Below are 12,500 nucleotides of genomic sequence, written 5' to 3'. Positions count from 1 at the left end.
ATCAGAAATAAGGAGAATTCATATGTAAAAGACTAAAAAGGGTATGAAGAAAAAATATTTCAGTGGGACCCGGATCCATCTGAAAATTAATTTCAATTATCAAACCATGGATAAACGCCATATAAAAGGGTAACATAATAATGGTAATAAAAAATAAAACTCCTTTATAATAAACAGACTGTAAACAAGAACAGAGAACCATCTAGAATCCATGCCACAGAGGGAACCGCATCCCCCTGAAACCTCCCCGAAAACAACAACACCGTGATTCAACGAAAAATCTTCCCCGTTGCGGCCGCCTCTCGTCTCTCGCCCTTTTATCGCCTCCTCAGCATGTCCAACGAGAAGCAAGTAGACACCAAGCCCAAGATTGACTTGGGTCTGTTGGAGGAAGACGACGAGTTCGAGGAATTCCCCGCAGAAGGTGAGAGAAGGAGAGAAATGGCGCGCCTTGTGGTCTTCGGTCTCGGGGAATTTTGAAAAGTTTATTTTCTTTCGCTTGAGGAATGTTATTGTGATTTGAGAGTCATTTGTTTGTTAATTAAAAGTAATTTTGGAGATTGGTGAAATGTAGAAGAGCTACGCGGCAACGATACTGATATGATTATGATTATTGGAGTGTAGTTGATGTCTTTGTGTTGAGGTCTAATGGCATTAGCTTACGAGGAACCGAAGTTTGCATTGGCTAATATTTGCATTTTAAGTGCTTCTGTTCATTTTATTTATTTATTAGAACTTACAAGTCCTCTGACGAACATTACTAATACCAAGATCACCTTATTCCATGCAATTAAAATTTTATTTTTATTTTATATAATTTCACTCCCTAAGCTATGGGATGAGTCCTTTTCATCTACTGGTTGTGCATAGATCTTGAAGGAGTGCAAAGGGTCAAGGAGGGGCATAGTGCACATCATCTCCACTATATATGAATAGTAGAGGTTGAGAGGAATCAATCAATACCACTTTTGTGGTATTTAGTGACAAGACTTTATTCGGAAAGTTTACCACCAAATATATCAATACTAAGTATAGGTAAGGTTTCATACAGCCATAAGATACAAGGAATTTTGAGCATGTAGTGGATAGAGAGAACTTAACCCCTTCAACACGAGGTCGCGTATACTGCGTCCTCACAGCGCTCGCGTCAAACCCGAGGACGCGCATACTGCGTCATGGCTGAGTTCTGGTGGAATTGAGTTTTCTTTCTTCCGGATACTGTACGAGATCTTTCAGAATAGAGGTCGGATATGATACGATATATTACTTGACTTTTATTACTATTACATAAGAGTGGGATTCGCTTATACCAGGGGAGGCATTGATGGGCCCTGCTAGCAATCATTTTATTATTTATTTATGGAACATTATGTAAAAATATAAAACATATTATGATTAGTTTACCATACCATTTCAATCGTTTTCTTTGGTCATCTGAGTGAGGCCTCCCACCAAGGTCACTCTTTCCATCTTCCTCCCAACCCATGTAAATAACTTGTCACATGCACATGGGGGAAGAGGTTAACTATGCATATTTTGATATATAACACATGATGATTATGTTGAGGTTTTGGCTTTAAACTTGTAGAGGTTTTGGCTTAAAACTTGTCATATTCAGTAGCGATGTTTAAAATTTGGCGCGCGCCAGCAGCTCGGATACGGCGTGAGGGGCGTTTCCTACTGCCCGTAGTGAAGGGGTTAAAGGTGAATATTCATTCCGAGCGCTTCCTCTGCAAATTGTTTATAAAAAAGTTATTCAGCAGATGTTAATGCGCAAGTGAAACATTTAAAGTTGATCATGATATAACAGTATGATGTCAATCTCACATTGACTGTGTAACTAATTTCTTTGTAATGTCAATTAGTTTGTGTGTTACTATGCAATTGTCAAAACTATCAATTCTAGTTGAAAGTGTATTCTTTCATGATTATATATACCGTGCATTTTATTTCAAGTAATTAAACATTTCAAACAATTTTTAATTATTTTTTAAAACTTATTTATGATAAGCTGTGGATGTGCGTATTCACTATCAATCGATTTGACAGCTTCTTGATGAGCGCTGTTGAGAAATGTGTTATTTTCATTGTTATGTCGATTATCAGGCATTCTTCAATGAAGATTGTCACCAAAATGGAAAAAAGGGACATCAGGATCCATCTTGGTGTTATGTCAGAGCCCATCAATTACCCCAAGTGTTGAAAGTTTACATTTTTGATTGAAGCAATTGAGACAAAATCTCCGGAACTGAAAAAAGGGCAATATTGCTTTTTCTACATACAAAGCTATATAGCTGCTAACCCTGATTTTTTTTTCACTATTTTATTTTTATTATTATTTTTTTAACAGAGCTTGGACTGGTTCCTTATTTACCAATATACTTTTTGAATAAATCAGCAATGTATATCCTGTACCAGAACCAGTATTGCAAACAAGCACAGCTTGAAAAGTAAAGCCATCAGATTCAACAACAGTAGGAACATGAAAGTGCTTGATTGGCTAATTGGTCGGTCTAGGTGGTAGCTCTCACTAGCTGTTGTTCACAGATGGAAGTACATCTTGAAATGTTTTTGCCTTATTGATGGCTCTTTTCCAATCAAGTGGACATGCGGATCCAGTTGATATGAGACAAAATGACTAGAAGATCTCTGTGCAATACAAAGAATCCTGTCTGGCTGATTCATCTTTGTCTATATCCCATAATGGAAGTAAAGCATCACATCTTGAGAATACAACTGTCTCTGAACTACCCCAAAATATCAAACTTAATGAAGCCCCGAACAATATGCAACTTGAAACCATACATAGCAGATAGAATGGTTATTCTGGACAGTTATCAGTATGTTGTCTCTAAATTGCTGTGCTCTTTAAGGGAAGATCATTACTAAGTCCAACCCAATAGTGGTGCAAGGCAGGCATTTGCTACAGCAAAGGCCAACTAATTCCACCATGTTTATTTCGGGAAGGTAGAACTGGGACTAGTTCCTTATTTATTAATAAATTATTTGGGAGATCTACAGGCTCTTTTACAAGAATATTCATAGAGGAAGTTTATATTTAATCCCTACCTATACACAATTATATTTTTGATTTGTGTTGTTTATATGCTGGAGAATTGTGCTTTACATAAATCTAAAATATAACTACTGTCAGAAACCTCTTGTTCTCAGTACATTTTAGTCACAGTAACTGGTCATAATTTGAAATCTATCTGTATGAGAAAATTTGAGAAAAACCAAGATTGTTGCAAAATGCATTTCCTATTTAGTTTGATAAGATGAAAATTTCCATCATTGCACTCACAACTCGACTTAGTACAAATAAAGTTCTCCTCTTCCCCCACTAAATATATTGGAATGCAATACCCTAACAAATAAGAGCAACTCCTCTTTTGTCCTTGGCAGACTGGGGTGCAGCTGATGAAGACGCAGAAGATGTGAATGTGTGGGAGGACAACTGGGACGATGACAACATTGAAGATGACTTTTCCCAGCAGCTGAGGTAAGAGGCAACTGCATAGTTTTTATATTTGTTGGTAAGTCAGGATGAGGTGCTTGACATAACCTAAGTGTCAATGATGAGATGAGGTTTGGGCGAGATGCATTTTATAGCCCATTGAGGATGGGACACCTAACGACATAAGTGGTTGTCAGGACTGGTCTATGACACTAGCGGCACCAGCTAAAAATTAGAGGGACGGGGAAAGGGTTTTACTTTTGCACAAATTCATCATAGAATGCGGGTTTAAGCTGACTTTGGAACCCGCTAGCTCTGGAGCTAGCGCTGTTACAGCCTTAGTACTTCATGACTGTGTATGTGCTTCAACTTCGAGCAGATCCTGATGTTGCGTCGTGTACACATTGACACCTTTCATTTAAGCCTAATTGATGCAATCATGTATGTCATCCTTACACAATGGGTGAAGGAAGCTTTTTCAGATGGTAGTTTATCCTGTCTTTATCTCTTTGTAAGATCTTTTTCCTTTGTTGAATATGATTTTAATAAAATTCAAGATACTGTATTTTACAGTCTTTTGTGTCCTTTTCAGTTAAGTATTTTCTATACAAAATATTGACTGTGTTGCCAATTATTAGATCCTATGTACTGTAATTGCAATTAGTCAATGGAATCTAGCTTAGTTCTCTCCTCCATGTTATAGGAATTTGGAAAGGTCCTTCTATAAATACCTAGTGTATAAAGGTAAATAATTTCATGAGGGTGAGGAGAACCCAAAGAAATCATAATTTTAAACCTTCTGAAAACCCTTCTTTTTCTTTCAGAGCTGAGCTGAACATCCAGCCAATGCAGCAGTAGTCCTCTGTACGTGTGCTGTATGAAAGGAGATGTGTTTTTGTGTGTGATCTTCAGTTAGGATTTCTAATCATTTGTCAAGATTGCTAAAGGTGTATTATCTATGAATAAATGTTTTTGTAGATATTTTGATTTTTTTTCAACCTTTTCTTTTTAAATAATGTATCAACTGAATGTAGTGGAAATGTACATTAAATGGTTGTTATATCACATATAACAAATTAAATTTGTTATAAGTATTCATTTTAACCCTCTCTGGACGGGTGGTACAGTACTGTACCGCTTATTCAAAAGCCCAGTGGCCGGGCGGCACAGTATTGTGCCAGCCATTTAATCGATTTAGGCCTAATAATTCGAACGCCCCGGCATTGTGACATTCAAGGCTAGAATGCCCCCGTCGTGAATGGGTTAATTTTCCTAAATGTACAATTGATACCTTTCTCAGTAGAGCAGAATTTACAAGAACTCCTTCCCTGTACTAGAGGCCTGTGAACACAATTTTTTGAGGAAATCAAAAAGACATATGGCTTACTCTTTTAATATAAATATCTACACAGGTGATGTATTTACAAACTTGTAGGTTATTGTAAATTTAGGACCCCAGGGAGTTCAACATCTGAATACATCAAATCTTTTCTTTCCAAGTTTATATAAGTTCTTGGTCATAACAAAATCCCATGAACATCATAATGGGAAAAAGAAGTAGTAATTACTCATATTTCCTGTCATTCTTCCTCCCATGGAAGGTTTAAAAAAAAACACCCCAAATTCAACATTTTTTAACATTAATGGCTAGTCTTTTACTCGTGGCCATCTAAGAACTTGCTGAGGAAGTCCTTAGGCTTGGGTTCAACAGAGTCGCGCCAGTAGGCCATGAGGCCGTGCTTCTGCTTCCAGATCTCCACCGTTTCTTTCAGCTCCATCTGGCCCTGTGGTGAGGAGGACAGAATATTATTGCATTTCCAATAAGGAAACACATCATGAAGATGATACTAAGATTTTGTTAATATCACTCTTGTACTGTATTTTTGTTGAAATTAAAAATTATATCCTCAGTTGTGTAACTAGGCTCATTATTATTACGCTGTGCTGTTATACCATATATAAACACGTGTTATAGCATAAATTTTAAAAATAATATAACATCTGAAGCAATATAAAGGTACTACCCATTCCAGAAGTGTTAATGCTCACAATCCTTGATACTGCATTTTTGATTCAGTACTCAAAATACAAAAGATGAATACGTGTATGCTTTTAAAACTGACAAAAACAAAAAACAAAATGCTTTAACATAAATCATTTAATAATATATGAGGCAATGGCAGCCAACATACTCAAAGGTTTGATATCAGGTTCATGGTTGTAACAGTAAATCTATTCAGATAGATTATGAAGTAAAAATACTGCATAATAAATTTACTTACTTAAAATCAACAATATTAATAAAAAAATAATCATAGAATATCATCCTTTGAATTTAATATCCCCTCCTCATAGACCATAGAAAATGGTATAAATGAAAATTGCTAAATTCACAAAAAGAGATGTAATGGCGCATATATCTCTTCAGAATTGGCAATCTTGTAAATATATCTAAGTATATATATATCAATCAAAAACTGAAGTTTCACCTGACATCTGTGATATCAATTATGACCAGCTGAATGTCAATTATATATATGACAGCTCTTAACCCTTGCATGGCAGGCATTTTGCATCTGGTGGGATCACTTTCGTATTGCTTTTTTTATTGAAATTGCGAGTTTGGGTATCATGCCAAATGCTGATTGGTATCACAGCCCTATTATACAAAATATAGATTTATACATCATACTACATATAGGAAATCATATTAAAAAAAAACATCTAAAGATGACCAAGGTTGTATATCTTAAGAAATACAAAGAGATTTAGCAAATATGTTTTAAAACCTTGTTAATTTATGTAATTCTTTTTAAGATTTAATGGAAATGCAACAATTACATCCCCCTGCACTACGAAGTTATTCATACTCATTTATACATCTTTCATATTTAATCAAAAAGACTGAATAAATTACAAAAATATCAAAGCAGCACCAAAAGCAAACAAACTAGAAAATAAACAAATAAACAACGGGTTACTGTTAAATGGCACCAAAACACCTGAAACTCACCTTGATGACCAGCATGTCGATGACGCGAATGTCCTGCACATGGCGGTGCTTTTCGAACTCCTCACGCAGCTTCTCCCTGCACTGCTCCTTTGACTTGGGGAAGTCGTAGTCTATCACTGTTGGAAGAATTCCTTGCATTAGTAATTGCCTGGGCTTTTGTTAATGGTGGAGTGGTTATTTGGAGGGTTAAGAGATGAGATGTAACAATTATTGTTAGCTTTTAACTCATTCGCAACAGGGTGATTATTTGCCCAATGATACTCCCATCGTGAATAAACAAGCGCACAAAGCCTCCACATGCGAGATCTCTCCCGGCGCTATTCTACGTGGTGCCTTTCAGAGCCCTTTTCACCCACTCAATTGATGAGAGGCGTTGCTTTTATGACAATTGCAGTCATAATTATCATAACTGCCGTAATATTAAGCAAAATGGGTTTCAACTCACATCCTAAACCTAGATGGCACCACTTTCTTCTAGTACCAGCAGGAGAGAGAACCTTGAATGGCACCCATCTACGGTCTCTAGCAAGCACTATCTCTATAGAGCAATGGCACATAGCGAGTTGCCAACCTCTTGCTTTAAAGTACCGCAGATGAAAGATGTGCAGGCAGAACGAGAGGAGGAAGGTGACTCACACCATGCCCAATGCCTACAATGTGCCCCTGTGCCAGTAGGGATGCCTTTTATTGTGGCACTCACTGTCAAAAGCACAAGTTTCCTTCCTCTTCCCTACCTCATCATGTTATCTTCATTTTAGATTGTTTTAAGTTTCATGTTCATTCATGACTGCACACAAATACGAAAAAATAAAGTTGTTTTTTGTCCTCCCCTAAAACAGCAATACTTCTATCACATTGAGTATAAAGAAAAAAATTAGTTGATATGGACCCTGAACTTTTAAATTTTAGTCAACTGCAGAATTGATAGAGCTTGTGATATGACAGATATGTCTCTAAAAACAGTAAAACACATACAAAAAATGGCTCTAGCTCTACAATGAGTGGGAAGGGAGTGGGAAAAACCAAGGTATGCTGCTGAAGCTGCCTCACTCAGAAATGAAACCCATCTTGTAGCCTGGATAAGCAAATCTATCCCCGTCGTTAACGGGTTAAAATATATTCTATAAATATACATCATTACTGCTGTTATTCATGGGTGAATAAAAAGGGTAAATGCCTGCAAAATCTGTCCATTACAATGAATGTCATTGTTGATGTATGGGAGGACAAAAAGTAACTATTTTTTCATATTTTTAGTTTTGTCATGAACGAATATGAAACATATAACCACCTACAATGAAGATAACATGAAGAGGTAAGGAAGAGGAAAGAAACCTGTGCTTATAACTGTAAATGTCATAGTAAAAGGCATCCATATTGGCAAAGGAGCACATTTTAGACACTGGGTATGGTTTGGTTTGAGTCACCTTCCTCTTCTTGTTCTGCCTGCACATCCTTCATCGGCGGTACTTTAGAGCAAGAGGTCATCAACTTGCTGTGTGCCATCACTCTCTAAAGATAGTGCTTGCTAGAAACCATGGATGGGTGGCATTCAAGGCTCTCTCTCCTGCTGGTGCTAGAAGAAAGTGGTGCCATCTAGGTTTTGGATGTTAAGTTTGCTTAATATTATGGTAATTATAGTAATTACGACTGCAATTGCCATCATTACTCACTCGTTACTCATGGCACGATAAAATAGCACAATGATCCAAAATCCCTGAACATCATGTATGTCATGAGGCCCATCATCAGGCCAAAGCTCCTGCATCATATATGTCATGACACCCGTCTGCAATGGGTTAATGTAAATAAATTGGTATCAAGGAATCCCCCCCCTTTATACCCAATGGTATATCATAAAATTTGTCATGTAAAATTAGTTTCAAATGTAAAACAGATATAAAATGCACATGGCATGAGTAATTTTTTACTCTGACATTATTGCAAAAAGAAGAAAAAAAATGCTACTTGTGCAATTATTTTGAAGACACCACTCAATGGCTTTCAAAACAGAATTTTTACCATGCATTCACATTTGCTGTGCTCTATCCAAATCCACTTGTATCTCATGATCTATTTTGTAAGGCCTATGAGTAAATCCAACCCAAAAGTGTGCAGTGTTCAGTGATTACTGTGGCCTCAGCACTTCCGCATTTTGGTAAAGACCAAATCTTGATTAAATATATTCTGCCAATTAAGAGCTCAAACTGCTTCATTATCCGATGATAAATTACCTGAGAGGTCTACAAGGTAGATCTTCCTATGATAAGCAGGATGGAGGTTCGCTGGTGGTTGAGGTCTGCTTGTCATAAAGGCCATACAGTGGCAAACGTGTGGGTCTCTTCTAAACATTTAAAATCACTTAATTTACATGAAAAAAAAGTCTTTCTACCTATGAGTAGACCAATTTTTGATAATTTTAATTATCAGATAACTTTCATATTCTTAATTTGCAAGGATTATGTCACAGAAGAGAAAATATTCAGAATAGTGCCACATTACTAAATAACATGAAAAAAGTACCAATGGATTCCTCTCATCCTCTTGTACTAATATATAAAGGAAATAATTTGCAATTCCCCCCCTATACCCCGCAATCCTCCTCAATATCTCCTCAATAGTAGGGGAGGGCATGAAGCAGATCAGGGTCTTCAACCTTCAACTAGCACTGATAAACAATCAACTGATGTGCTTTTTTTCTATTTGATGTGCACTTGCTTGGCGGCTGGTCCTGCCACCACTCACTGTGATATCTTGTCACCCAGAATTAGCGGGTTAATAAACGATTTCATGATGTTCTATAGACGAAAGACAATTAGAACAACTTGTAAACTGATTGGCCAATCATAATTCTTTCACGTTTCTTGTAGTTTAAGAATCCGTGGGCTTGAGTGCTAAGGCATATTTCAAGCTCTTTCTTGTATCATGAAGACGTGCATGCGTTTGTGGTATTAGCCACAGTACAGGATACATATTGGCAACTTCTGTTACACACTGATGATGTATTCAAAAGGTCTATCACTAAATAAAACTCAAATCAAGATAAGTAATACAAAGTGCTCTGAAAAAGGGGGGTATAGGATCACACACTGTACCATGTGGGTGAGTAAATTGTATAGGAACAATATCTGATACATATTAGTCTTGTAGGTGACAGAAGTATGGCAGGACTAAAGTGTTTTTGTGTCAAATGTCAATGCAATTTATTCATAAATTACCTCAAAATGGTATTACTGGATAAAAACACATGAATACAGTGAAAAACTAACCATACATCATTATGTAGTTTTAATTATGATGTAACGCCATATAACTCTTTTCTTCTAAAAATGCAAATTAAGCAAGATATATTATTTTGAAAATAATTAAAAAATTAATAAAGGGAGATGTTTCCGCCGCACTTGCAAACCTCTGACTGAAAAAATATTGGCTCTGCACATGTGCCAACCTTGCTCACGGAAATACAAAAAAACATTGCTAATGGCAATATTGTCACATGATAATAATAGCACCAATAGGGAAACAATTGATATAACCAATAAATTTATTGACCAATCACAGACAACTGAATGTTGAGTATCAGTCCTCGTTCAAATTTCGTATTGAGATGGCTACTGTGTGCATAGATTATAGATATTTTATTAAATTATTTTATAAACTACTACAAGACAACCTGCAACCTGGCCCCTCATACGCCTCAGATTAAGTTAAGAAATGGGGGCTTAGCTACAGGAAAAATAAAAACGGTAAATTTTCCAGGTAATGTTGCGTTACTAAATACCACAAAAGTGGTATCGATGGATTCCTCTCAACTTCTACTATTCATATATAGTGAAGATAATGCGCGCTTCCACCCCTGGACCCCACAATCTGGGCCCCGATAGTAGGGGAGGGCATGAAGTAGATCAGGGAAATTGCGGGGTAAAATATGAAATCTGGGAATATTTCATATGCAAAATCTTAACCCAATTTCCTATTTAACTCTGCCTAATTTTCAAGTTAGCTCTAGCCAAGGGGGGCTTTAGGATAGGAAACTAGGACCGATAATGATGTGACCACTCAATAGATGGCACTCTATAATTATACTGTAACAAATGGGGAATATTGTGCCAACTATCGAGAGAACATAACAGCACATACAGGTCATTCACTGGGGGTTTCCAGTCCACAGCTTGTCGCTAGTGGTAAATACATAAACACAGCCATGTTTGAATTTCAGGGCGAGGATGGTGGTTTTATAGGTATTCTGTACAAGGTATGTTACACAAAGTGCCCTGAACAGGGTAGGTCCAGGTGGGGGCATAGGCCATAGGGAGAAATCACGGACTATGTCAACTACATGAGTAGTAGGAGGAAAGAAAATTCCATTGTTACCACTTACCCATGCTTTTGATACTTCATTTATACAAATTTTCAAAATAGCCAAAAAGAGAAAACCAAGGAAAAAAAGTAAAAAGAAACTCTCCCTTGTCTGTAAATTCTTACAACATTCTTCAACACAAGTGATGGTAAACAGATTTTCCAACAATCTAGTACAAATATTGCTGGATATCACAGTCATTCACATTTAAAATAAAAACTTGCCCACAATATTTACAATAAATCAATGCCATGCCATCTTATTACTCATGACTAATTAATTACAATAGAACTACAACAGAAAATCATCAATAATTATGAAAACAAAAACCCACCGAATCCTAAACACCGACCACCAGAACATCGTCTCCACACGGTTGGCGATTTCTCCCTCAAACATCCCCAACAATACGTCAACTTACGGATATAAGGAATCTGACGATACCAGGCTTTATAAAGATTAAGGACACGTTTCCTCGCCTCTCCTTGGTCGACGGATAAAATGGGTTTTACTTGTCTGGCGGCGGCCCGGATCGTTCGTGTTGGAGCCATCTTGGAAACAGCTGATTCGATTAAACCAGTCAAGTGAATCTTATTAATTTTACTTAGGTATCTAAAAAAAAATCATATCATTCTTATATCAAATTATCTGCAAAACGTATTTCGGAGAGGATTTATTGCGAATTGATTATGAAGTTTAGAATATCAAATCAAATATCAAATAAAACACTATAACCCAACTTGACCATTTTCTGTATTTAATTTAGGGGTAACTTAAGGAACGGCAAATAAACATTATTCGAATAATCGATTATATGTATTTTAGCTTGGCACTCTATACCTTTACCATTTCGTTATCCTGTTTGGAAATTACTAAACTGATGTTACCTCTTAAACCACACACACACAAAAAAGTCATGACAGATAGTTGAGATTGACTATCTTTAAAACTGGAAAATACAAAAATCTTAGGAAAATATGATGCGGTAAGGGGGCATGAGGCAGGGGTGGCTTATCTATCTATCTATCTATCTATCTATCTATCTATCTATCTATCTATCTATCTATCTATATATATATGTATATATATATATATATATATATATATATATTTATAATTATATATATATATATATATATATTATATATATGGTGTGTGTGTGTGTTGGGTGTGTGTGTGTGTGTGTGTGTGTGTGTGCGTGTGGGTGTGGGGGGTCTTTGTGTTTGTGTGAGTGTGTGTGTGTGGTGTGTAGTTGTGATGCGTGTGTGTGCATGTGTATGTGTGTGTGTGTGTGTGTATGTATATATATATATATATATATATATATATATATATATATATATATATATATATATATATATTTGCTAGTCATCATTGATATCATGATCACTATTCCCATCACAAATACGGAGAAAAAAATACTTTGTTATATCTGTATGGACGATCATTGAAAATCTAGCACCAAATCCAAGAGATATAGGAACAAAATGTTACCGTACTGGGATAAGTGCTCAAACATCACTGTTAAGAAAAATGCAAAATCACACTGGAAATAAAAACTCAGAACAGTTCCTTTGCATCGACCTAAAAAAATCGTTCAAAATAACCCATATTTTGATAACTTGCTGAAAAGAGCAAGTAGGGACGACTGGGCAGTGCGGAGAGGGTAA

The 12,500-nt window shown here is 36.4% G+C and overlaps 3 protein-coding genes across 7 annotated transcripts in view; 2 read left to right on the top strand and 1 right to left on the bottom strand.

Annotated features, from left to right (window-relative positions):
• Nucleotides 1–12,500, top strand: part of Gdap2 (ganglioside induced differentiation associated protein 2) — a 98,030-nt gene that overhangs the window by 48,624 nt on the left and 36,906 nt on the right. The gene's annotated exons all lie outside the window — the stretch shown is intronic.
• The window catches only part of Sem1 (Suppressor of exocyst mutations 1), a 94,001-nt gene continuing 81,734 nt past the window's right edge, over nt 234–12,500 (top strand). Inside the window, exons 1-3 of one of the 2 annotated variants that reach the window (XM_086536614.1) lie at nt 235–424; nt 3,406–3,502; nt 4,282–4,438. In XM_086536614.1, the coding sequence (XP_086392740.1) occupies nt 334–424; nt 3,406–3,502; nt 4,282–4,315 (222 nt within the window). In that variant the 5' untranslated portion in view covers nt 235–333 and the 3' untranslated portion in view covers nt 4,316–4,438. Of the gene's footprint in view, nt 425–3,405; nt 3,503–4,281; nt 4,439–12,500 lie in introns of those variants that run through there. The other variant, XM_086536615.1, reaches the window with a different exon arrangement.
• LOC122256659 (NADH dehydrogenase (ubiquinone) B14 subunit) lies at nt 4,835–11,389 on the bottom strand. Its single transcript, XM_086536612.1, has 3 exons — nt 11,252–11,389; nt 6,471–6,586; nt 4,835–5,241 (listed from the first exon to the last, which is right to left on the bottom strand). The coding sequence occupies exons 1-3, from the start codon at nt 11,379–11,381 to the stop codon at nt 5,113–5,115; spliced, it is 375 nt and encodes a 124-aa protein (XP_086392738.1). The 5' UTR covers nt 11,382–11,389; the 3' UTR covers nt 4,835–5,112.

Source organism: Penaeus japonicus, unplaced genomic scaffold (genome assembly GCF_977035675.1).
Source record: "Penaeus japonicus unplaced genomic scaffold, GWHDUDI00000001_assembly GWHDUDI00000004, whole genome shotgun sequence".
Taxonomy (NCBI): domain Eukaryota; kingdom Metazoa; phylum Arthropoda; class Malacostraca; order Decapoda; family Penaeidae; genus Penaeus; species Penaeus japonicus.
Note: the sequence above shows the minus strand (reverse complement) of the source record. Positions and strands in the feature narration are given on the sequence as shown.

What these genes read in the sequence shown, in the direction of transcription:
- LOC122256659 (XM_086536612.1), bottom strand. Translation starts at nt 11,381, where the DNA reads ATGGCTCCAACACGAACGATCCGGGCCGCCGCCAGACAAGTAAAACCC. An exon ending in TCGTCAGATTCCTTATATCC is followed by an intron (nt 6,587 to 11,251) that starts GTAAGTTGACGT and finishes TTCTTCCAACAG; the next exon opens with TGATAGACTACGACTTCCCC. An exon ending in TCGACATGCTGGTCATCAAG is followed by an intron (nt 5,242 to 6,470) that starts GTGAGTTTCAGG and finishes TCCTCACCACAG; the next exon opens with GGCCAGATGGAGCTGAAAGA.